The 27,087-nt window shown below is 41.9% G+C and overlaps 1 protein-coding gene across 9 annotated transcripts in view; it reads right to left on the bottom strand.

Moving 5' to 3' along the window:
• Positions 1 to 27,087, bottom strand: part of PDE4DIP (phosphodiesterase 4D interacting protein) — a gene marked incomplete at both ends in the record, with an annotated part of 218,443 nt that overhangs the window by 119,364 nt on the left and 71,992 nt on the right. For 5 of the 9 annotated variants that reach the window (XM_079696963.1, XM_079696977.1, XM_079696978.1 and 2 more), the window contains one exon: positions 24,482 to 24,592. The exons of 3 other annotated variants lie outside the window; for them this stretch is intronic. In XM_079696963.1, the coding sequence (XP_079553089.1) occupies positions 24,482 to 24,592 (111 nt within the window). Of the gene's footprint in view, positions 1 to 24,481; positions 24,623 to 27,087 lie in introns of those variants that run through there. One more of the 9 variants, XM_079696966.1, reaches the window with a different exon arrangement.

The raw sequence follows: 27,087 nt of genomic DNA, 5'->3' as shown, positions 1-27,087 counted from the left end.
GGGATATGGGAACATATGTATACATATAACTGATTAAATTTGTGATAAAGCAAAAAAAAAAAAAAAAAGAAATAATGCCATTTGCAGCAACATGGATGGACCTAGAGATTATCATACTAAGTGAAGTAGTCAGACAAAGACAAATATCATATGATATCACTTATATGTGGAATCTAAAAAATGATAGAAATGGGATTAACATATACACACTACTATATATAAAATAATCAACAAGGACCTACTCTATAGCACAGGAAACTCTATGCAATACTCTGTAATAACCTATATGGGAAAAGAATATGTATATGTATGACTAAATAACTTTGCTGTACACCTGAAACTAATACAACATTGTACATTAACTATACTCCAATATGAAATATAAATTTTTTAAAATAAAAAAAGACTTATTACATTTTAAAAAAGAAATTATCTTTAAGTTTTTGGGTACAATAATGGTATTATGGTTATAGTTAAAAACAAAGATCTTATTGGTTAGAGGTGCATTCTGATGTCTGTCCAGATGCAGTTCTGTGGTGTCTGAGAGTTGCTGTGAGGAGAAGGGAGGAGAGAGGCAGCAGAATGTTGGTAACTGTTGAAGCTGGGTGACAGGTACACAGGTCCCCAGTACTCGGGACAGGTACATGGGAGGCACTGTTCTCTTTATCTTTGTCTACTTTTGAAAAATTTCCTAATGAAAAGTTAGAAAGGGCATTTTCATCACAAAGAGGTAGATATCCACATTCTTCTTTAATGTTTTCCTTTTCACCTCTGGAATTCCCTAAACTATGGTCACAGATAGCAAAGAACGTTTGGCTCCCTACAGCAGCTCCTTTCAGCCACCAGACTTACATAAAACAGTGGTGCTGAGTCCATTTCCGAATACTGAGGGATAAAGAAAATAAACCTGCCTCTTAAACCTGGGGGACTCAGAATACAACTGAGTCATAGGGAGGAAGGAAAATCTGCAGAAATAAACTACAAACAAGATTCTTTTAGAGAGGAATCTGCAACTTCTTTAACTGGGCAGTCGGAGCTAATAAAATCACAATTCTCTCACTTCACCTCCAACCCTCTTCCAGTCTTCTTCAACTCTCACATTGCCTCACACTCCCTCTTCTTCTCCCTCCCCTCCCTGCTCACTTTACCCAGCTGGAACTGCACCCTTCTGGTCTGACACTGCACTGAGATAACATCAGTCATTATCCAATGGCTATCTTTTCTGAAAACCAGAGTTCTGAGTGATAGTAGTTTATGGCAAGATAGTTTCCAAGACACCTCTGGCCTTTGGTGGGGCCACCCTCTTCACCTCTAAACTAAGGGCTACTGCTGATTGAGAAATCAATCATGTAAGTACCCTTGGATGCCACCAAGGCTTTGCCTGAGTTGCTCTTAGCCTGTGATGCCTTCTCTCTTCTTTCTTTTTATTATTATTATCATTATTATTTTTTGGCTGCATTGGGTCTTTGTTGCTGTGTGCAGGTTTTCTCTAGTTGGCTTCAGTAGTTGTGGCACGAGGGCTCAGTAGTTGTGGCTCATGGGCTCTAGAGCACAGGCTCAGTAGTTGTGGCACATGGGCTTAGTTGCTCTGCAGTATGTGGGATCCTCCCAGACGAGGGATCGAACCCGTGTCCCCTGCATTGGCAGGCAGATTCTTAACCACTACACTACCAGGGAAGTCCCTCTCTTCTTTCTAAAACTGTTCTTCATTAGGGTTCAGCTCAAGCACCCCCCACTCCCCCTTCCAGGAAACCTTCCCTAATCCCCTAGTCAGAACTTAATAATTCATTTCTCTTCACTTCCACTGTTTACAACTAAGATGACTATAACTTAGCATCCATACTGGGACTCTTCTGAAAGTGAAAAGAGGCACTATCACAATTATACCAGGACAACTGGCAAAATCAGGACTGTCCTGAGTAAACCAGGATTCGGTCATCTGACACCTATCTCTAGTATAGCACTCAATTCACTCTGCTTCGATTAGTTATTTAAAATGTCTGGCTTCCCTTCTAGGTTTTAATATCTGGAAAAGTACTTTGCCCTCATTAGCTTTCCATATATGTTTATGGAATAAACACTTTACCATTTGTCTTGAATTGCTAACTTACATTTTTGTTTTGGTATTTAACTTCGTGTGTGTGTGTGCGCGTGTGTGTGTGTGTGTGTGTGTTTCAACTGATCTTCAAGCTCTTTTGACGACAAGGATTATGTCTTACTTTATATCTCATAGTTTGCTGCTGGGGGAAGAGTACTCAAAAAAAAAAAAACCTTGACAGCATACCAGTATACATTCATTGATAACATCAGCAAGTAACTATGCACTGGAGATTAAAGATTGCCAGAACCAAAGTGCTTTTCAGTGTGATAAGATGTGAATTAGGGTCAGTGAGTGAAGGAAATGGGTACTGCACCTTTGTAAGACAGTACGAAACAAACCAGAGAAAAGCAGGCCTTCCATGGAAGAGTTTTTTTTTTTTAACTTTTCCTTTTATATTGGAGTATAGCTGATTAACAAGGTTGTAATAGTATCAGGTGCATATCAAAGAGACTCAGCCATACATATATATGTCTCCACTCTCCCCCAAACTCTCCTCCCATCCAGGCTGCCATATAACATTGAGCAGAGTTCTCTGTGCTATAGAGTAGGTCCTTGTTGGTTATCATGGAAGAGTTTTTACTTGGGACAAAAATAAATATGGCCAGATCTTACTCTGAATCAGTTCTGTAGACTAAAGGAATTTGAAAAGAAATAGTTTAATAGGAGGAAGAGTCTCAAACTCTTGTGAGGAGATCCTCTTATAATTCCTGATTATTAACCCAAAGTGAAAAGTCAGTCTAGTGGATGGGTTTTATTTTTAAATGTTTTCTTTTCTTTTTAGAACCATATCCTTTCTAGGAAAAGTGTAGCTCAGAAATATTTTTGTTCACAGTGAATTTCTTTTCCAGACTTCTCTGAAACCACTGGGGCAAAGCATTAGCTCTATAAAACAGGGTGAAGTACTGAATATATTCATAAGGGGTTCTTCTATCTGTCCTGAACAAGGGGCAAGGGTTTTGTCGCTATACAATCCCTGGAAACACATTTTAGTAGCTTCCAAGTGAGTTGTTTTGTAGATGAGATTTCCTTTCATTCACCTAGTTTTAAAGCAAAAATAAGACCCTAGAGGGTCTAACTATTTGGCTTTGTCATTAACTATGTGACCTTAGACTAGTCACTCCCAGAGCTTTATGTTTTAATACAGTCAATTAATTTGAATCAGAGCCTCTCTCTCTTGCCCATAAGAATTATAATACCACCTACATTGCTCATCTTCTCTGTTGATGTAAGACACCTAGCCAGAAGGTGTTCAAATGCAAATCATAAAAGTCCTCAGACCCTCAGGTGGAGGAAAGACCTTATTCAGAGGTGCAGACCCTGCCTTTCTACAGATTCCAGGTTCATTGTCATCCACTAGTGCAATCAAGCCCCAAATTAGACACATAGGTTGCCCCAACATGTGACAAGAATAGTTCATTGCCAGGAAAAGGATAGCAGGGCAGTGTCCCCAGCCTCAGTAAGCAGAAGACTACAAGGCCAGGCACTCTCCTGCCAGAGATTCCTTTAGTGTCCACCAGTTCCCCAAAGAAATGGAAAAACACCAAGTGGAAAGTTTCAGTTTGTACAATACAAAGTACAAGGATCTACATCCGGATGACTGAACTCCTCTGTTCAGGTCACTCTTTCAAGCCCAAACCATGTTAGTCCTTAGTAGAGGCCTGAAAACAATACCAATTCCTTCCCAGCTCAGTTTACCTTGATTAGACAAACACAGACACCCACCTCTGAGTAAGCACTGAGGCTGTGGATGAGTTCTAAGGTAGCCAGGTATTTGGACAGACACAACCAGGGCTCACATGTGTATGTGTGTGAGAGACAGAGACTGTCAGAAAGGGTACTCACTGGGCAGAAGACAGGTAGCTAACTTGTGAGATGGCAGCATTTATTTATTCACTTTTTTTAAATCAAATGTTTATTGAGAATCTCCTTTGGATATGTAAGGCACTCTAATAAGTATTAAAAAGAGCAAGGCAGATACAATCACAGTCCTCGGGGAATTTACAGCCTATGGGGGCAATTAAACAGATAATTATAGTAGAATGTGATAAACAAAAGAGACCCAGAATCAAATAGCTGCATGGAAATACACACAGGTGGTAGATATAAATAGTAGCAGATACATAAATCAATGCAAGTCCATCCTGTAACTCCTGGCTTTAGCCTCCAAAGAAACATTCCTAGACCCAACTCAACATGTGTTATACCTTGGGTTGCCCTTCCTTTCAGCTCCCTGGTTCTAATCTTTTAAGGGAGGAGGAATATAAATCTCAAACTACAGAGCTGCCAAGGGAAAACAAAGAATCTTGTACTTAGGGCAGCAGTATGGTGAAGAGTATAGACTTTAGAACTAAACTGGCCTGGGTTCAAATACTTACTATCACATTCTGTTAGGCTGAATCATATGAAAGTGCAGATATTCAACCATTTTTCACAGTTCCACATAGTTCATCCCCTATATTCTAGAAATAAGTCACTTAACCTAAGTTGTAGTTCCTTCAGGTGCTTACAATCATTACCTTTCAAGGATACTGTGAAAATTAAATGAAAGGATGTAAATGAAAATACCTGACATATAGTAGGTGTTCAATAAACATTAGTTTCCCCAAAGGTAGTAAGATGTATGAATCACAAGCAGAGATCGGTACTTCTGGTCAACCTTGAGTTTAGGAACCCAAGAAAGATAGATTAAAATGAGGTTAAATGATAAAACGATTAACTAAGAGCTTTGGGTTTTGATGGTGGGGGAGGCTGTGATTTGGGAGGGGGGCAGGGGACATACAAGAATTTTCTGTACCTTCTGTTCAATTTTGCTGCAAACCTAAAACTGCCCTAAAAAATAAAGTCCATTTAAAAACATGGGGAAAAATATGAGTTGTCTTGGGCATTTTTTATTTACACTCCGAGCTCAGAGGTCCCAGTATACACACTGCCTTGGTGTTCACAATGATCAACTTAAACCCTTCTTAGTCACTCTGTTAAAATCTTGGTAGAGTCCCAAAAGCCTCTGTTGATCTGGCCAACTGAGCTGGCAAGTGAGAAAACATCCATATAAATACCAGTGATCTCAGTGATTCTCTCCCTGTCCCCAGCACATTCCTTAGCAGGACGAATCTCTCTCACTTGGCTGGAGCCTCTCTGTTCATAAATAGGACTGGCTGGGCTTAATTTAGAAAAGTGCAGGCCTCTTATGAAAGTCAGGGGTGAGGCTGGAGCCCCTACAATCCCAGGACACCTTGTGTGGAGACAGGAACCCGGCCCCACTGAAGGGGCTATAAAAGGGATGCTCAGAATGATTTGTTTCCCTCAGCTATTTAGAAACTGGAGTTCAGGGGAACCATCCTGTGCTTTCCTTAACTTCCCTTTGGGTAGCAGGTATAGAATTGGGAGTTATAAAGTATAAAATTTATATTAATTTTTCTACAGATAAATTGGTACATAGGAAACCTAAGGCCATCTAAACATTTTTTTAAAGGATGTTTGCAGATGTAATTATTATTTTATTTATTTATTTTTGTTGTGTTGGGTCTTCGTTTCTGTGCGAGGGCTTTCTCTAGTTGTGGCAAGCTGGGGCCACTCTTCATCGCGGTGCACGGGCCTCTCACTATCGCGGCCTCTCTTGTTGTGGAGCACAGGCTCCAGATGCGCAGGCTCAGTAGTTGTGGCCCACGGGCCCAGTTGCTCCACGGCATGTGGGATCCTCCCAGACCAGGGCTCAAACCCGTGTCCCCTGCATTAGCAGGCAGATTCTCAACCACTGTGCCACCAGGGAAGCCCTAAACATTTTTAAATTATCTGTGTCATCTAACATGATCTGACATTTATCCCCAAATTCAGCTCTCCATTCTGGATCTACACTTGCTTTGATCTACTCTCCAAAAAGAATAAAGCCACTCACTGGTATTCTGCAAAGTCCAGGACAGTTTTTCTTGCATTGAAACTTGCACTACAAAATGGAATCTAAGTTCCAACACCTGGCAGTCACTCCTCCCTTGGAAGCCTATCTGTGTCCTGAAGTCAGGTCCTATGATCAGGCAACTCCTCTAAAATAATACCTGTGCTTGAGACCAGGGGCAGCACTTAGACTGTAGACTCTCAGTTGTGTCATTCAGGATGGCAGCCACGAGCCACATGAAGCTATTGAACCCTTAAGGTATGACTAGTCCAAAATGAGATGTGCTGTAAGGATTTCAAAGACTTAATACACACTGGATTGAAAAGACTAGCTACAACAAAAGAACATAAAATCCTAATGATTTTTTTAATGTTGATTTCATGTTGAAATGATATTTTAAATATGTTATTAACATTAATTTACTTTTCTTTTAATGTGGCCACTAGAAAATTTTAAATTACATCTGTGGGGACTTCCCTGGTGGTCCAGCGATTAAGACTCCTTGCTCCAGGGAACCAGACCCTGTATGCCACAGCTAAGATCCCACGTGCCTCAACTAAGACCCGGTGTAGGTAAATAGATAGATAGATTACATCTGTGGCTTACATTAAATTTCTGCTGGACAGTGCTGTTCTACAAAATGTTAGAAAAAAGATGTACTAGTTTTAAGTACACTACATGAAGACATGTCCTGACCTGCATCACAATTAATCCCATGGTCTAAGAGCACCTGTAAGAGTTTTATGGGGTTATGGTATTCATCAACCAACAAAAAACAGAAGTGACTCTAGCTAATTATAAGCGAAGCAAAATTATCTAGGGGGTGATAGGCACCACACTGAAGAAGTCAGGTCACAGTACTACTCAAACTATGTTCAGACACTAAACTGCAAGTGTCAGGATGGCAGGGACCCCCTCTGTCTCCTTACCATTGCATCCCTATTGCTAGCACTGTGCCCAAACACAGAAGTGCCCACACATGGAAGATGATTATTTATCCAATGAATGGGTGTTGTTAAAAATAAAAACACAACCCTCCCTTAAACCATTCTCACTGTCAAGAATTTCCTCTTCCTATACTGTTTCTTTTCTCAAGTTGTTTGCTTCCTACTTCTGCTAACCCTTCTCTTGGAGAGACTTCTTAGTTCCAGGAAGAGTTGGAGGTTCACCTGGAGCGCTCCAAAGCCAGCTTGTGGGCTCTCAGGTGGAGGAGACATCAAAGGATGGAAAGGTGGCCTCCTTTTTCACAAGTACAGATGAGCCTCACCTGTAACTTCCAGGGTGTTTGCAATCAATCAACACCAACTTTCTGAGTTTCTATTATGGGCTCAACAATGTTGAAGAGAATGTTGAAGGCAATAGAGTAAGTTTGAGATCAATCCAACCCACAAAGTACTTATAATCTAGAAGAAGAAATAAGCAAGGTACACATTGGAAAGATAATTGCCAGCCAGGGATTAAACACGTGCCAAATAATATATCTGAACTATAACTGCTGGAAGAGCACAGAAAGTAAAAGATGGTTTCAGGGATTGATTATGAGGAAAGGCCCACCTGAGCAGGTAGAATCTAAGTTGGACTTTGACACCTGAGTAGGGTTTGGAATAAGCAGAGAAAAAGGATACAGGTATTCCAGGCGTGAACAAGGATGTGTCAGCAGGAATTAGCACACATGAGGGAGACTGACTCACGCTAGGAATATATTTGAAAATACATAGTGAGAGAATAAAGCTTGCTTCCTACTTCATGGAGAATACTGAAGTAACTAGAAGAAAACCCCTATAGTCTCCTATCACCATATCTATCCATCATCTACTAGCATCTGTGCTCACAAACTGTCTTTCCGTGTGTGACCACAGATCACTATCCACACTCCCATCTAAAGCCAAACTTCCCACTTAGGCATTAGGTCCCATTCTCTCTACTTCTCAAAAGTAGCATCCAGAAAGTCTCCTTAATCAATATTTCACTTTCTACTGGAAAATTCTACTGGTACACAAGCATACTATTATTCATCTATCTTTTAAAAAATCTTCTATGGACTCCTTACCTTTACCAGTTACTGTTCCATTTCTTTGCTCTCCTTTGCAACAAAACTCCTCAACGTAATCAGTCCAATTCCTCTCCCATTTTTTGTTAAACCTACTGCAATCAGACTTTTGCCTCTACCACTACCAAAACTACTCTAATCAAGATCACTAATGACATTCATGTTGTCAAATCCAAAGGTCAATTCTTAGTCATGATATACTTGAGCAATCAGCAGCATTTCAAAAGGTTGATCCCCCTCTCTTCCATTGTATGTTTTCTTTACTTGGCTTCCAGAATCCAGATTCTCTTGGTTTTCTTCCCACTTCACTGGTTACATTTTCTCTATCTCCTTTGCCCAAACTATTAACGTTAGAGTGACCCAGGGCTTAGTCTTTGGTCCTTTTATCTTCCACCTTGGTAGGACTAACTCCCTTGGCGATCTGTACAGTCTCATGGCTTTTTTTTTTTTTTTTTTTTGGCTGCATTGGGTCTTCGTTGTTGTGCATGGGCTTTCTCTAGTTGCAGCGAGCGGAGACTACTCTTCATTGTGGTGCACAGGCTTCTCATTGTGGTGGCTTCTCTTGTAGCAGAGCATGGGCTCTACGTGCCTGGGCTTCAGTAGTTGTGGAGCACGGACTCAGTTGTGGCTTGAAGGCTCTAGAGCGCGGGCTCAGTAGTTGTGGTGAACGGGCTTAGTTGCTTCACAGCACGTGGGATCTTCCCAGACCAGGGCTCGAACCCGTGTCCCCTGCATTGGCAGGCAGATTCTTTTTTTTTTTTTTTTTTTACTTTTTGAATTCTATTTTTTTATACAGCAGGTTCTTATTAGTCATCCATTTTATACATATCAGTGTATACATGTCAATCCCAATCTCCCAATTCATCTCACCACCACCCCCCCACCACTTCCCCCCCTTGGTGTCCATACGTTTGTTCTCTACAACTGTGTCTCTATTTGGCAGGTGGATTCTTAACTACTGCACCACCAGGGAAGTCCAGTCTCATGACTTTAAATACCTTCTATATGCTGATGACTCCCAAATTTATACCTCCAGCCCAACCCTTTCTCCAAAACTTCAGATTTATACACTCAACTACTTACATGATATTGCCACTGGAAATGTCCAACAAATATCTCAAACATAAAATGTCCAAAACGGAACTCCTACTCTCTATCCTCAAACCTGCTCTATACATACCCTTCCCTATCTCAATTATGGCAACTCCATCCTTCCAGTTGTTTAGGCCAAAACCCCTGATGTCATCATTGATTCCTTTCTTTCTCTCACATTCCATATCCAGTCCATCAGCAATCTTGCTGGTGTTACCTTCACCACTTCTCCCCACATTAACTGCTATTACCTTAGCCTGATCACCATCTCTTATGTGGACGACTGCAATGGCTTCCTAATAGCCCTTCTGGCTTCTACCTTTGCCTTTCTATGGGCTATTCTCAATACTGTAACTACAACGATCTTTCAAAAGTCAGATAGGACTGTCGCTGGCTGAGTGTCATCTTGTCACTCAGAGTAAAAGCTGAAGTCTTTAAAATTATTTACTAGGGCCTATCTGATGTGCACAATCTCCATTACCTCTGGGACCTCATCGCCCAACATCCTCGCCCATTCTCATGCTGTTTCAGCCTCCATGGCTCTCCTGCTCTTTCTCTACCTGGAATGGTCTCCTCCCAGTTATCTGTTTGGCTAACTGCCTCATCTCCTTTAAGTCGTTGCTTAAAAACTATTTTCTATTGCATAGCCACTCTGGAAAACAGTTTGATAGTATCTTATAAATTGAAATACGTGATTATTATATGACCTAACAATTATTTATCCAAGAGAAATACAACAAAGACTTGTACATGAATATGCACAGCACCTTTAGTCATAATAGCCAATTACAGGACACAATCCATATGTTCATCAACAGGTGAATGGATAAACAAATTGCATTCATACAATGGAATACTACTCAGCAATAAAAAAGAATAAACTACTGATACAAACAACATAGATGACCTCAAAATCATTGTGCTAAGTGAAAGAAGCCTAACACCAGAATCTATACTCCCTGATTCCATTTACAAGAAGTTCTAGAATAGACAGAACTAAACTATAGACTGAAAGCAGATCAATGGTTTCCAGCAGTCAGAGATGTAAAAGGACTGGCACCAGTGGGACACACAGGAACTTTTCTGGGCGATGGAAGTGTTTTATATCTCAATTGTGGGGTGGCTATTGCATAGGTAGATATATATATATATTTGTTAAAATTCATCAAACTGTACACTTAATACAGTTAATTTAAACAAAACAAAAAAAAAGAGAGAGGAAAACAGAAACAGCAAAGGAAATGGCAACACAAACAGCCAAGTACAAAGGGTGAGTAAGGAGCTCAGCATAGAGACCACCAATCTGGGATGGCTTCATTGCCTCAGCTCAGCCTTACGGGCTATAAATGCTGTGATGGTAAACCCATGAATAAATCTTCCTCCATCCACTGGTCATTCTCATGTTTATTGACTTCCCTTCCCATCTCATATCTGTATAATAAAGTTACAAAAAGATACAGGAAAATCATGTGGTGGACAGTCTCTAACAGGGCTCCCCATGATCCCTGCCTTCCAGTGTTCAAGTCTTTGTGTAATCCCCACCTTGAGTACAGCAGGATGTGTAACTTGCTTCCAACCAATAGTATATGGCAAAGGCGACGTACTGTCACTCCTGTGACTATGTTAAGTATTAAGAATATCTTACTAGCTGACTTGCTTTAGAGCTTCTCCTTGCTGCCTTGATGATATGAATGTGTGGGGAAAGTCCACATGGCAAGGAACAGTAGGTGGCTTCAAAGAACTATGGGCAGTCTCTAGCCAACATTCAGCAAGAAGTTTGGGCCCTGAGTCCTACAAGGAAATAAATTCTGCCGACAACTCAAGTGAGCTCAGAAGCAGATTCATCCCCAGTCAAGCCTCCAGATAAGAATTCAGCCTGGCCATTATTTTGGTTGTAGCCTAGTGAGATAACGTGTTTTAAAAACCACTTTCTAAATGTAGCCTCCCCTGACCACTCTTGAATGCTGCAACCTCCCCTCCATTCTTATACTTTTTGACCCCCTTACCCTACTCTACTATTTTTTCCCCATTAGGACTTACCACTTGCCAACATTCTACATAAGTTATTTAATATTTATTTATTGTCTTCCCCCTCATTATAGAATATAAATTTCATGAGGGTAGGAATGCTCATCTGTTTTGCTCATTTATATTATTATTATAACCACCTCCAATAGCACCTGGAACATAATAGGTGCTATCAATATAGGTGAATGAATATAGTAGGTACTACGAATATAACATAGTAGGTGTTATTGAATATTCAATAAATATTTTTAAATGAACGAGGCCTAATGCTTAGATTTCAACTAGGATCAACCTATTTTTATTCTTGCAGAGACAGAGCATAGCTAATCACTGTCTGTCACATACTGAGACTTCTAAAATTTTCTATTAGGTCACCTCTGAGTTTGTTCTTCCCCAAATTAAAAATCCCAATTCCACTGCCCTTTTCTCATTAGCCTCATTTTCTAATTTTTAAGTTCTAAGTTTTGAGTTTGAATATTTCTCACTTTCCTCTAAATTTCTGGAGTTCTACACCAGACAGCACTAGTCTGACAGGGCCATGTATGGGGATAAGGACAGCCTGGTTTCTACTACATTCCACATGGCAATTGCACCTGTTTCACAAGTAAAAATAAGGTCGATGCCACCTTTTAGGGCAGATACATCAATGAGACAATGCCACCTCTTCCTGCCACAATCTTGGTAAAAACCACCATGAAAACGGATATCATTTTACTAGAGCTCCTTCTTTTCTTTTTAGTCTCACCTTAACGCAATGTAGAGTTATTCACTAAAAAACATCATTTGCATTTGAACAGTCACTAACTTTAGTTTCTAAAGAATGTGCCAAGACCTTGCTTATTAACTGAAGAATTAGGCCATGTAGCTGCTAGGATACCAGGTATACACCCTGAGGCTATTAATGGCAAATCTGGTCCTGTGAAAAATGGGGACAACCAACTTCATAGAGTTATTATGTGGTTGGGATTAAATATATGTAAAATGCATAGCATAGTGCCTGGCACGTAGTAAACACTAAATGGATCCCCTCCTCCATAGGGTTTAAATGTGAAGCATTTAGCATATATTTTCCATGTGTATGCACAAATTTGGGGAGAGAGGAGAGAGGATACGAGACGAAGAAGGACAGAATACTGATACCAAAAGGTGGGACAAGACCTGGGCCTAGAAACCTCTCCTGGAGATAAGTAGCCTAGAAATAGATAGAGAATGAGTCCTCAGGCTATTTTCCTCATGACCATTAATTGCCCTCCATCTTATATCAAGACCCTTAGGCACTGGTGACATACTTTGATACCTCGAAGAAGTAGGGAGAACAGGAGAGGAAAGAGGGGAGAGAGTAATTAGGAAGGTAGCACTGAGGGCCAAAGGAGGGTAGAGAAAGCCTGAGGCGGAGTTCTGGTTCTAACTGACATCACCACCCTCCACCTGCAGCAATTCAGGCAAGCCCCCTGATGTGGCCCAACACAACAAAGCTTTCCACAGCTGAAGGGACCTCTCTGCTCTCACCCCCAGCTTTGTAGAGACTGGCAGGGACCAGTTACGACCATCCTGACTCTGAGTTCTCTGAGGCTTCAAATGGTTTGGCAGCAACCTGGGCTTCTTCATAATCCCATAAGCCTGGAAGGGATCGGAGAGAAAGAAAAAGACTTCAAATGGAGACTGCTCCCCACCTCTAAAGGACCTTCTCCTCTGAGACCCAGAGGTCCACTACCTTCATCTGATTTCTGTGCCAGGAAGACCCTAGAATCCAGCTCTGGACTCAGGAGCTCCTGACTTTGCAGCAGAGAGATGACAACACACCATGTCATCAACTGAGTTGTGTTAGGTGGGCAGGTCAAGGTTTATGTTTGTACTGAGCATACACGCCGCCTGACTGGAGAGAATCTGGATAGGGGCGTCTGATGGAGTATTTCTAGGAGGGGCAGCCACCTCTGTGGCCTCAGAAAGAAGCTCTGAAACCTACCAAGGAAAAGTGACCTGGAAGGACTTGCTTACTTCTGGCCCTCAGCCAGGGCCCAGACTCTCCTTCTGCAGCTCTAGGTCATGGCCTTCATGCTGGCAGCCTCTGTCCACCCAGGGGCCTCAGAGGAGGGCTTCCTCCTCAAGTCTCCATGTGGGCTAAGGCTCTGTGTGTATAAAGAGGTGGCTTCCTGCCCGACATGCCAGTGGGGCCTTATGTGAGGTTGGGAGGTAAAAAGCTGGCATGACAAGGCAGTCGGTGCCTTTCATTCACTCCCAACCTCTTTGAGCCAAGTTTCCAAATAACAGGGATGATAACTGCCCAGTGCAGCCCAAAGTCTGTTCTAAAGTTGCTTGGCAAAAAGCCACCTGACTATTACTTAGCTCTCCACAGAACGGCACGTACCAAGTCAGATCACTGTCTTTTGGTGTGTGGGTGGATTAGCTGCTACTTAACATGATAGGGTGGGCCCCTTTCCAGTTTGTACCAGCCCCCTGCTCTGTAACTTCTCCATGTATAACACAGCCTCATTTCTCTGGGAAGTTGAACTTGTTTAGATGAGATGGCAAAGGCCAGAGGAGGAAGAAACCACCCACAGACCCCCGCCCAAAAAAGAGATCCCCATGGCTTTTGGAAACATATAATGATGCAACTCCTAGGGAAGGGGTACGTAGGCTGAGGAACTAAATATTTGGCAGCAGGCACAGGGTACAGAATCATTTATCTGTGAAGTACTCTAGCTTCTGCTGTGTATACTCTATTTTAGCCCAGGATTATCAATACAAAGAAGAAGAAAGTCTAAACTTCTGACAAGCATATAAATTCCTTGAACTTTTTTTGAAGACTGAGGAAGTCACTGCAAGTGCCTGGACAGGAAGCAAGGCCTCCTGGATTCTAGTTTCAACATGACCATTAATTTGCAGTGTGACCTTAGGTGAGTTACTTTACCACTCTGGGTCTCCGTCTCTTTATCTTTAAAATAAAGGTTTTACTCATTAGGGAAAGCTGAGTGAATGGTATATAGGAACTCTCTATTTTTGCAACTATTCTGTATTATCTAAAGTTCCTTTAAAATAAAAAGCTTTCTTAAAAAGTGAAGTGAGGGGGACTTCCCTGGTGGCGCAGTGGTTAAGAATCTGCCTGCCAATGCAGGGGACACGGGTGCAAGCCCTGGTCTGGGAAGATCCCACATGCCCCAGAGCAACTAATCCCGTGTGCTGTAACTACTGAGCCCACGAGCCACGACTACTGAGCCCGCATGCCACAACTACTGAAGCCCACGTACCTAGAGCCCACGCTCCGCAACAAGAGAAGCCACCACAATGAGAAGCCCATGCACTACAACAAAGAGTAGCCCCTGCTCACCGCAACTAGAGAAAGCCCGTGCGCAGCAACGAAGACCCAACACAGCCAAAAATAAATAAATAAATTTATTTTTTAAAAAAGTGAAGGGGGCATACAGATTATCTCCAGGATCTTTTGTAACTCTAAACTGATTCTATGTTCTTATTTATCTCCTTTCAAGTGAAAATAAGTCATTTTCCAGCTATCCAAATATATATCAAAGCAGATTTTTCAGATCCACTCCTCCTACCGCAGACGAGATGTTGAGTAGCCCAAGCAACAAACCTATTTTTTGCTTTTAACATACCCTATACCCTGGGCAAAAGCTGAAATCTCCAAAAACACATTAAAAACATTCATCCATATCCTCTTTGTTCTCGTAAACAAATAAATTCATCCAGTTGGGAAACGCTGTTTCTGGCAGCCCATGCTTACAGAATCTCAGTTTCTCCCTAGCAACCGGGCTAATTATAACTCCAGCTACCTGGTAACAGCACTAGATTTTCCTGACATTGACTGGCAGTTTTAAAGCCATCTCAGCTCTGCTGGCACGTGCCTTCCTGAGGAGGCATCAGAGGAGCTGTGAGACTGGGAGAAGGGAAGCAACTACCTTAGTTAAGGTGAGAATATCCAAAGAGGCTGCTCAGAATCACGAAACTTCAGAGCTGGGGGAGATGTTAGTGTCAATCCCAGTTCAGCCCACACTTTTTTTTTTTTTTTTTTTTTTTTGTCTTTTTGTGGTATGCGGGCCTCTCACTGCTGTGGCCTCTCCCATTGCGGAGCACAGGCTCCGGATGCGCAGGCCCAGCGGCCATGGCTCACGGGCCCAGCCACTCCGTGGCATGTGGGATCTTCCCGGACTGGGGCACGAACCCGTGTCCCCTGCATCGGCAGGCGGACTCTCAACCACTGCGCCACCAGAGAAGCCTAGCCCACACGTTTTATACCTAAAGAACCAGAGACCCAGAAGAAGCGACTTGTCTTAGCCAGGATCCTGGCAGTCTTCTTGGTTCCTTTCCATCAACCCTCCCATCCCATTAATCACCAAGTCCTACAGATAGTTTACCTCCCAAATATTTTGCAAATCAGCTCCCTCTCCTCCACTCCTATTGCCATGGGCCTTATTTAGGCCCTCATCATCTCTTGGTTGGCCTATCTGTTCTCCTGACTTCCTGTCTTATCTTCCTTGAATCCATCTTCCCCACCCATCAGAAGGATCTAGCATGTTCCCTGCTGCTTAAAGTCCACCAGTGGCTTCCTATCCTCCTTAGGATAAAGTCTACACTCTTTAAAATGGCACAAAGGATTACACCCTGCAGACCCTTCAGCCTCATTCTATGCCTAGAACTTAAATTTAGCAACACAAAACCACTTACAATTCTCCACACATACAATGTGGTTTCTTGTGTCTAAGCTTTTGCTTCTTTTTTTTAACCCTCCCTCCGCCCCCCTCAACTGACTAACCAATGCTTACTCTCCTTTGAAGACAAAGCTCAGGGGTCATCTCCTCAAAGACTCCTTTGTAGATTTTCCTTCCATCTCCTCTATTCAGTTGGGTTAGAGATGCCTCATTTGAGTTCCCTTATACTTCATATGATCTCTATTACTGACTCCTACCATACTCTATATCACTTGTGTCTCACGCATCTTTGAAGCCTCAACTTCCCAGCATAGTACTTGGAATATAGTAGGTGTCCAATTAATGTTTATTAATGCATGAATGGTGAAATCCAAAGTTCTCCATGATCTGTCCCCTGCTTACCTTTCCAACCACCACCACAAGTCCTCAATATCATGTGTTCCAGTCATACTGAAAGATTTGAAGTGTGTCAAGCATGCAATGCTTTTTCCTGTTTCTATGCCCTTGTAAATACTATTTCTTCTGCCTGAAATGCTTTACCCCGTTCCTTGTTCTATTATTATTTTTTAAGATTCAATTCAAACTTCATATGCTTGGCAAGGCCTTTTCTGGTGCATTTTACTGTTCTCCTTAGTACTATAGAGCAATCTGTACATACCTCTATAGTAGCCCTTATTATACCATTTTTATTTATTTGTTGATAACTTTCTCCACCAGCATCTAGCACAGTAGCTGGCATACAGTAGTCAATAGATGCTTGAATTAATGAATGCATGCATAGAGACATGAGTAAGTGAATGGCCAAGGTGATAATGTAAATAAGGTAAACGCTTGAGACAGGGACTTACGATGCCTAGTCTTTCAACTATATTACGCTACTTTTGTCAGTGTGTAAACCTGGATGTACATAACTAATAGGAAGAAGTGGCTTTCTGTTAAGTTCATGCAGAAGTACAAATTATGTAGACACAGTTAAGGAGATAGTTGAAAGTGGTTTAAAATTAAATCAGGCTCCAGGATTTAGTTTTAGATTTGTTTCCTAGTGATTGAAAGAAAAGGTCTTAAGTATTCAAAGGAAAAAAATTTCCTCTTCCGAACAGGTAAGTATTATGATCTAATTAAGAGCTCTTAAAAATGAGAAGAGGGGCTTCCCTGGTGGTGCAGTGGTTGAGAGTCCGCCTGCCGATACAGGGGACACGGGTTCGTGCCCCGGTCCGGGAAGATCCCACATGCCACGGAGCGGCTGGGCCCGTGAGCCATGGCCGCTGAGCCTGCACGTCTGGAGCCTGTGCTCCGCAACAGAAGAGGCCACAACAGTGAGAGGACCGCATACCGCAAAAAAAAAAAAAAAAAAAAAAAAAAAAAAAGAGAAGAGTTGTGTTAGGCAAAAACAAAGCCAAAAGTTGTATCTGTTAAGGATTTCACAAAATTTTAAAGTAACTATGATAGTTATGGGAAAGTTGCTTTAAAAAAATTGTAGTGGTAAAATATACATAATATAAAGTTTACCATTTTAACCATTTTTAAGTATACAGGTCAGTGGCATTAAGTACATTAACACTGTGCAAACATCCACCTGCAGAACTTTTTCCCCAATTGAGTCTATATCCATTAAACAATAACTCCCCATTCTCTACCTCCCCACAGCCCCTGGCAACCACCATTCTACTCTCTGTCTTTATGAATTTGATTGCTCTAGGTACTTCCTATAAGTTGAATCATATGATATTTGTCCTTTTGTGACTGGTTTATTTCACTTAGTATAACATCCTTAAAGTTCATCTATGCTGTAATGTGTGTCAGAATTTCCTTCCTTTTTAAGGTTTAATAATATTCCATTGTATGTATATACCACATTTTGTTTATCCATTTATCTGTCAATGGACACTTAGTTTGCTTCTACCTTTTGGCTAAGTGAATAATGCTGCTATGAATGTGGGTGTAGAAATATCTGTTCGAGTTCCTGCTTTCACTTATTTTAGGTATATACCTAGAATTTGAATTGCTGGATATAATAATTCTATGTTCAATTTTTTGAAGAATTGTCATACTGTTTTCCACAGTGGTGACACCATTTTACATTCTCAACCAGCTATACACAGGGTTCCCACTTTCTCCACATCCTGGCCAACATATGTTATTTTCTGCTTTTGTTTTGTTTTTATCATAGCCATCCAAATGGGTGTGAAGTTTAAAAAAAAATTTTAACCAAAAACACAACTATTGGTTACAACTATTTAATGAATGAAGTCTCCCTACTTTATTCCTACTTCTACTCCCCCAAAGAAGAGGAAATGCACAAGCAAGCCTTTAAGAACCTCAGAAAGCAGAGAATGAGGTGTCAGCACACACAGTATGTACAAACATGGACACACGAGACTCTGTGACTTCCACAGAAATGTTTAAAAATAGTTTGGCCAAATTCACCCTTATTTCTTTCTCTTTATTTACATTTCCCCCTTCCTTACTGTACACATTTCTTAAAGTTCACATAAGTAAAACATAGGGGAAAAAAACTTAGCAGCTGACTAAACAAGGTATCCAACTATAAAAAGAAAACAGTCAACTCTGTTAAATATAAGAAAACCACTTATTCTGCAACAGCAGCTGCAACAGTTACTTTAGATGGTAATCTGAGAAGGTGCACACTCTCTAGTATGTGTCTCCAGGTATGCAGGATGGTCATAATCCTTTACATTTATTTAACATCTAACACATTAAACATGTTTACATATAGGGAGGAGGGCAGGGCGGGAATTCATGCTTCCATTTCAGGAAACTAAGGTTCAAAGAAGTGAAGGACCAGGCCAAGGATATGTAGTAGGAAAAGGTAAATTCAGAATTCAAGTTTTCTGGGAATTCCCTGGCAGTCCAGTGGTTAAGACTTGATGCTTTCACCACAGTGGCCCAGGTTCAATCCCTGGTCAGAGAACTAAGATCCCGCAAGCCATGTGGCACAGTCAAAATAGAAAAAAAAAGGAACACAGAATTCAAGTTTTCTGACTGAGCTCAAAACTTGTGTCCCTACATTTTGATATCCCTCAAAGATACTTGTTTTTCTGTAATTGCCTCCATTGGTTCAAGTCAAGGTTCCCAAATTATATGGCCTGATGGAGTTCCTTGGGGCTTCACTGAACTTTTGGGTACTTAGCACAGAAAGTCTGCACGTACACTGTTACTCATCATATTTCCCAAAGCCTAAAGAAATCAGGTTAGGACTAAAGAAAATCAGTCATTGAGCCAAAAAGAAATTCAATGAAGAGAACAGATCTTGAAAGTTCTCATACAAGGAAAAAAAAATTGTAACCATGTGTGGTGATGCATGTGAACTAGACTTACTGTGGTGATCATCTCATGACATACATATAGAGTCATTATGTTGTACACCTGAAATTAATACAATATGTTAATTATATCTCCATTAAAAAGAAAGCTAGGTCTTAAAAATTAAATAATTTAGAACCAGGCCAAGCTACAAAGTATTAAACTAAGATGATAAGAAATTTTGAATCATAACCAATCATAGTCATAATGATTTTTGTGAAAGCAAAGGACTTTGTATTATCACTAAATATTTTATTAAAAAATTTAACAAATCTAGCCTTTGTTTTTTTTTTTTTGAAGAAACATTTGTATGTGAGGGTGACAGTAATTGTGCTGTAATAGGGACACTTCGATTATATTATGTTATTTATACATGGGCAAACTAAAATGGAGAATTGAGACAAATAGGACAAATTGTCCCAAATCCACTACGCAAGAAGAAGAAACTAATTCAAATGTGGCCCAAATTGGATGTGTCCAGTAACTGGACTTATCTGGATAATTCTTCCATCTCCCAGTTTGTCACAACAGGGGCAAATATTGTTTGAGGGCTTACTACGATGAGAGAGGCATTGTGCTGGTTTCAAAGGATTGGCTCACTTGATCCTGCTCCAGACCCTGTAAGATAGAAATTATTACAAGACCTACTTCAGCTCAGGGAAATTATAGTATTTGCCCAAGTTAACTCAGGTAGCAAGTAGTAGAACCAAGATTCCATCTCAAGCCTGTCTTATTCCTAACTCGTAACTACTATGCCCAGTGATAGCAGAACAGTAGAAATGATAAAAATTTGGTAGGCAAGTAAAGTCAGTGAGCTGTTTATCATGATTTTAAAAACCTAGCTCCAAAAATCCCCAAAACCAAAAAAGAAACAAACCTAGCTGCTGAAATAAGCTACGCATAAACTTCAAAGTTTGCTCAGGAAAAATATCTAGTCTCAAAGATAAGAAACCACAGCTCAAAGAAGTCAGGCAGTTTAAAGACCACAAAACAATGGAACACAACTCTTTCAACTCCTGTCTAAAGGCCAAATCGACTTTAACCGTCCAACATCAATTATGTCATATTTAAACATTGACTCTATCTGATCCAGGATGACAACATTCAGTTTCTCCTGTCGCTTTTGTTATTGGATCTGACCCTGTCAGATTTTAAATTCCATTCTTAGAATGGAACCTTAAATCTTTTCAAAACAATCTTGAATAATAATAAATTCACATAAGCTTAGCAAGTAAGTAGTCATTGTGTGGCAAAACACAGTGGATGGTGGTTTTGTGTGCTGTTTGGGGATTGGGTGTTTATCACACAGCAGTGGATTTCACAAATTCCAGGGTTGGGCATATTTCTAGTGGGGACATGCTCAGCTATCATGAGAAGATGCAGGATTAGATAATCAACAACAACGAGGAAGTCAGCCAAGTTGCTGCCCAGAAATTATTTACCAGAGCAGCTGCTGTTCAGAAATGCTAACAAGCCGGTCTTCCTGGGAGTGGGCCATGCTCAGCTGTGGACCACTTACAGTGTTTTCTCACTTTACTTTGCTCCAGAATCAGGATCTCTGTGTACTGCAACGGTTTCTCACTTTCTTGCTTTATATATTGTCTTCCCCCAAAACTGAACCTACAATTAATATTTTCTATCAAGAGGGGGCAGTGGTACCTAATCATGTAGGTATATGCCCTAGTTGTTCTGTGCTGAGGGTAAGCAGCCTCCTCCTGTGTTTAAATATTTACAGAAGCTGAAGCTTAAAAGGTAGTTTAACTTAAACACTCAACCAAAAATAGCCAGTCTCGCAGAACCAACTCTTATGTATAATTTAATATTATTTTATTTCTGAATTCTCTGAGCATCTTGAAAGAGAGAAACCCTTAGCTCCTTTTTTTTTTTTTTTTTTTTTTTTTGTTTGGTACGCGGGCCTCTCACTGTTGTGGCCTCTCCCGTTGCGGAGCACAGGCTCCGGACGCACAGGCTCAGCGGCCATGGCTCACGGGCCCAGCCGCTCCGCGACATGTGGGATCTTCCTGGACCGGGGCACGAACCCGTATTCCCTGCATTGGCAGGTGGACTCTCAACCACTGCGCCACCAGGGAAGCCCCCTTTTTTATTTACTTGCTCTGAAGTTGATACTTTTAGGTTTTTGGGGGGTTTTTTGTTTGTTTTTTTGTGGTACGCGGGCCTCTCACTGCCATGGCCTCTCCCGTCGCAGAGCACAGGCTCCGGACGCGCAGGCTCAGTGGCCATGGCCCACGGGCCCAGCCGCTCCACGGCATGTGGGATCCTCCCAGACCGGGGCACGAACCCATGTCCCCTGCATTGGCAGGCAGACTCTCAACCACTGTGCCACCAGGGAAGCCCTACTTTTAGGTTTTTATGTAACTCTTACAACTTCTCTTAAAATTAAACAGCCTTGTAGCTTCCTTTACAATTAAGAATTATGTATATCTACTTTAGTCTCTCCCTCAATCAGCTACATAAAGGAGGACTTGCCACTTGGAAAGAAAAAGACAGAACCCATTCTCCAGTCCTTTTCTCCTGCAGTTTCTCATATTTCCCTTCCCTGTAGTCATTATGGTGAAATGCTTGATTGCCTCTCACTAAGACAGTAACTTTTTACTCTTCAGTACAAATATCTCAACAAAAGTCTGCAGTAGTAAAAATATGTGAAATAATAAATTACTATTTATGATAGAATTTTATTACATATGTTTCACAAATACTGGTTTTCTTTAAGAGAATCCATGCATACAGCACCCAAATTATTGCAGATTCTCACTTAGTTGGGCATGATTTAATGCTTTTACTATATTTAAAGAGTCCCTCCAACACTAAAAAAAAATCAAGCTAAGTTTAGTCACAGAACAGGGCTCTAAATTCTTATCTGAACTACCTGACTTACCATGTGATGCACTGCACATCACTCTCCCTGTCTCTGCCAACATGGCTGCTAATTAATTGTCCTAACCTTGTGGAGCACAAAGGGACTAACATGGATGAACGTAAAACACATTCATGGGAATGTCTGAGGGTGAGATTATAGGAACCAAATTGCTTTATCATTTTTAAATATCATAATAACTATTACTAGTACAACTAGTAACCTCTCATATATGTAGGATGCTATGAAGTTTACAAAGTGCTTTGATTATGTCTTCTTATTTAATCTTTATGGCTGCTATTTATTCATACTCTCAACAAATAATTTTCAGGGCCTATGGTGCTGTGCATTATTCTTAATGCCAGTTCTACAGGGACTGAAACAGGCTCAGAGACGCTAAGTAACTCGCCCAGGTCTCCGACTGTCCAAGGCTCCTGATCTGTGGTTTTCTAACCCCTTGTCCTTCCATCAAAATGCAACTGCCCTGATTTCTGTCAATCCCTCATCACTAGTGTGATAAACTAACTTCAACTATGATGTTAATGATTGATAACGGCTTTATGTGTTCTGCTTCCCAAATAAGGGCATTTTAACCTAAGCTGTCGGTGCTTCCCAAATAATCACAGCCAAATAGGATGAGTAATGTGACAGGCGAATGGAACAAAGGTATGGTGAGAAGCGAAAGGAGGGGACACAGTAGTTTGAGATTCCCCATATCATAGGATGCCTGTAGCTGCCTGACTACTCTGCTGTTAGACCAGGAAGAGACAGGGCCGTTTCTACTTCCTGAGTGGGACTAGTGGCAATACGGGAGTCTAACAAACGGTTGTCACCTCTGCATGTGACAATGTCCTGTGGCCCACTTACCCCCACCATACCCCAGTGCAGTTCCTATAATCCTCTCAGTCACACTTCTCCAGGACAGCAACGGTGCCCTCTCACACCCACCCAGAGTGTCCCCTTAGCCAGTGCAGAGCAGAGGGTGATACCAACTGACTCAAGCGGTCATTTGATTCAAGCTAAAACAATCCTTTCCCTCAAATTATCTAAGAAATTGCCCCTTTCTTCCGCCTTGCTTTGGAGACAGTTAATGGGAAAATGTCCCTCCCTCTGCACAGTGAACAGATTCATTCACTATTCCTACTCCGAGGCAAATACTGCACTCACACTCCCCTTCTCCCTCTCTCTGAGTTACCAACCCTCACTTGGCAATATCCTCCTCGACCCCTGGCAGCTCCACTGAGGCACATTCACTATATAGTCACATAAAAGACAAAAGATGAGTCTGGATCAATTTCAGGTTAAAACAATGGAAATCCAGGAAAGTCAGAAAATAGGGCTAAATCCCTCAGATTTAGCTGTTCATCTTAGTTGAATTTACCAAACAGTGGTTTGGGTCTCAGAGACACCAGTTATTCCTCTGATCTAAAGTATTATCTAGCAGCCTGTAATGCTTCCCAAACTCCTTCTCGACAGGACAGGGCACATATAGATAATGATAATATTGGTATAGTCCTCCAGTGCAAACAGCTGGAGATTTAGAAACTGTCAGAGGCCACCAGCTGCAGGTCGCTCGGCCACTTCAGGTCCTGCTAGCCCAGACACTAAGAAAGCTAAGGAAACCAACATTGTGGCAACCAGTTAGGAAGCTTAATCCTTGTAAACCATAGCCTAATGTCCTCTTACCAAGGTGCTGTCTCATCTCACCCTCAACTCAGCCAATCCCCTCTGTCTTCCTTCCCAGCCCCACTCCCCCATCAATCAAGACAGCCCTCCCTTTCAGGGAAGCCGCCATTCCCTCTCCCACCCCACCCAAGGCCAACGGCTGTTCATTCCATCAATACTCTTTCTTCATTCTAAGGTGAACTATTCCTAAAGATGAAAATGCCTAAGACCCTGTCCTAAAAGCTCATCTGCATAATCATCTTCAAAAACAAACACGAATTTCTCAAGGAACAGAAATGTCCTCAGCCCCTGCCCTGTTCCTCATGGCATCATTCCCTGCCCCCATGTGCCAGAACTAGAAGGGTCCCTTCTCTAAGCAGAGCATGTGACTTGAAAACTACCAGCTTCAGTCACCTCTGGGGCTTGTTTAAAAATGCAGATTTCTAAGCTCCCCCTCCCTTACTAAATCAGAATCCCCGGGGGGTAAGGCAGTAATCGGCACTTTAAACCAGCCCCCAAGGTGATTGTGCTACACAGTTCCAAACCAGAGGTCGAGAGCCTCTGATTTAATCCAGCTCGCTCTCTTTACAGAGTAGGAAAGTAGGAAACAGGCACAGATGAGGTGAAATGGGCTTGTCCAAGGTCACACTGGCGTTAAGGTGACCAGACCAGGCCGGGAACCCGCCTACCCCACTGATTCGCACTGCACCAGCTAGGAAGAGCTCGGAATCTGGATGTGTCCACCACCAGCCCCTGTCCCCCGCGAGCCGCAGGCCCCCGCACTCACCCTCTTGTAGATGTCTTCCCTGCTGGCCTCATACTTCTGCTGCATGCGCTCCTCCAGGAAGTAGATGCGCAGCTTGAGGCTGAAGTTCTCCTTCTTCAGGTCATTGAGGTGCTGGGACAGAGTGCGATATCCATTAGACATGGTGGGCAACCCATGGGGAGGCGCACATGCCCAGTCGCCGCCTCAGCCCAGGAACGTGGCGCAGCTGCACCGCGGCATGAAGCGAGCCGGCGGCGACGCTGCGAGGCTACGGCGACATGCCCCTGATGGCTGGCGCTCCCTCCCGCACTTGGGCCTGGGCTCGCTGCTCTGGGTGCTGGAGCGCAGCGCGCTTTCCTTTTTTACCTCGGGAGATATTTGCGGAATCCCTGACAGAGGAACATGCTGCGTGAACTCAGACACAAGTGGTGTAACCCGACTCCAAGCTAGGACTCGGCTCTCACCCTCCCTCAGCCTCTCAGGCCCAACTGTAGGCAGTTAACAGTTTCTCAGAAAAGAGAGGGGGCTGACCCTCAGAAGCTTCCAGGAAATAGGGAATGGGAGTAATTCAAGGTGATGGTTGGGTTGCAAGGACACAGAATGGCCCACAAAATGGTGACCACGTATCAAATATCCCCCTCTGTCAGGTGCAAATCTTAAAGAACGATTCATCAGAGGGGTTTCTAATTTCCTTGGATGATCCAGAAGCTCACCTCTCATCAGTTCCTTCCCAGTTTTATTCCCTGGACCTTTCCAGCCCTGAGGCAGTTAAAGAAATAGCCTTTATTACCATGCCCCTCCCCCCATACACACCTGAGCCACCTCCAAGAAAGGGCCAATCTTCTAGTTCAGCGGAATCTTTGCAAAATCTGTTTACCAGTTACACAAGCTCCAAGAGGCAGGGTCAAAGGTTCCTCCCTCTAAGGGATGAGGGCGAAAAGAGGGTGGGAGGTGATGGAGGGAGGTGTCAGGCTGGAGCCCAGAGATTTTACCCAGTCACTAGTTCTTAGCTCCGGCACCTGCCAAGTGGAGCTAGGCACTCATTACCAGATCCTGCTCCTAAAGCAATTTAAGATCCTTGAATGACAGCTGCAACGTTGGCAGGAAGTATTATTTATACCACACCACACGGGACATTGAAGGTGACTGGGAGACCCGCACAGCACAGATACCAAACACAGGCTCTTGGTTGCAGTAATGCTAGCTTGAAAAAAAATTAATATTAACATCCAAAGTAAAGGAAATGAAAACTTTATACTTAATTCAAGTATAAGGTTCCTCCCCAACCTACCTGCTCTTCATTCTTCTAATTCTTTCTTCACTCTTCATAATAATTCCAATCAACCTCCCTTTTTGTACACAGCAGGTAGTATGTTGGGCATGAGGAATACAAAGGTGAAGACAGTCCCAGCCCTCCAAGAGATAGGTGGCCGTAGAGATGTAGGTGCATATGTTTTACACTGTAATCCTCCAGGCCTGTGTTATTCAAACATTTTACATTTCACACTGCAATCCAGTGCATGCACACACACACACACAACTGAGGTAAAAGTTCCCCAAAGTAATGTTAACGATCACTATGTAGGATGCACTCTGATATTTCCTATTCCATTTCTCTTTTTGGGAGTGACCCACTGAATTGATTCCATGACCCACTAATAAGTTTTGTCCTAAAGTTTGAAAAATACTGAATCTGTGGGAACCCAGAAGAAAGAGTGATTCATTCTCATTAGGATGGTGAGAGAAAGAAAGCTTCGACTAGGAGTTGCACTTGCACTTTGCCTTGAAAGACAGAAAAAATTTGAGTGAATAAAGTGGCCTCAGAAGGGCATAATTAGAACTGAGCATTCTCTCAAATAGAGCTGGATTATAAGTAGGCAACACATTTCTTACCTAGACCACGGGTAACTTAAGACAAAATAGTCTTCATTTTTAAAAAAATGCACACATTTAAAATGCATTTAGCTAATTTCATTAAATCTGTGCTCTTAGAACAAATGAATTTCACCTAGGCTTAATTAGAGACAGTGAGGAAGAGAAAAGTCTAAGACTCAAGAAGATCCTTTTCTGGTCCCAGCTTTGTTACTAAATAGACGTATGACCTTGGGAGTACACTTCTCCAGAGGCCTAACTGTCCTCATTAATAAAATGAAGTGGTTGGAAACGGTGATTTTATGGTCCTTTCCTGGTCTAAGCTCCTAGAGGAATAACCTGGTTATTATTACCTCCATTTTGCACAGGGGGAACCAGGTGCCAGATTCTAGATTAGTGTTTAATCATGCTTTTGATGTCTACTTGGATTCTTTCATTATGTAAGATAATTTAATAGAAGCTTTATGGAAAGTAAAATTGCATATGAATGCAGGTGCTCTTATCCAACCTATATATTTCTTTCTTCACATTAAGCCTATTTTCTCTTATTCCCTGTGATCCCTTGTTCTTTTCCTATCTCTCTAGCCTCTTCCCTGTGTGTTTTTTTTTTTTTTTCTTTTTTTCCTGGCTCTTTAAAGCTACTACTTAAATGATAATTAGTCGTTAGCCTTCTGATTTTTTTCTCTTCACACTTTCTCCCTTAGAAATTTTATCCAATTTTAGGGCTTTGACTTTTGCCTCCCAAACAGTCCCCA

The sequence above is a fragment of the Hyperoodon ampullatus genome, assembly GCF_949752795.1.
Source record: "Hyperoodon ampullatus genome assembly, chromosome: 2".
Lineage (NCBI taxonomy): Eukaryota > Metazoa > Chordata > Mammalia > Artiodactyla > Ziphiidae > Hyperoodon > Hyperoodon ampullatus.
This window is presented reverse-complemented; position numbering and strand designations above follow the sequence as displayed.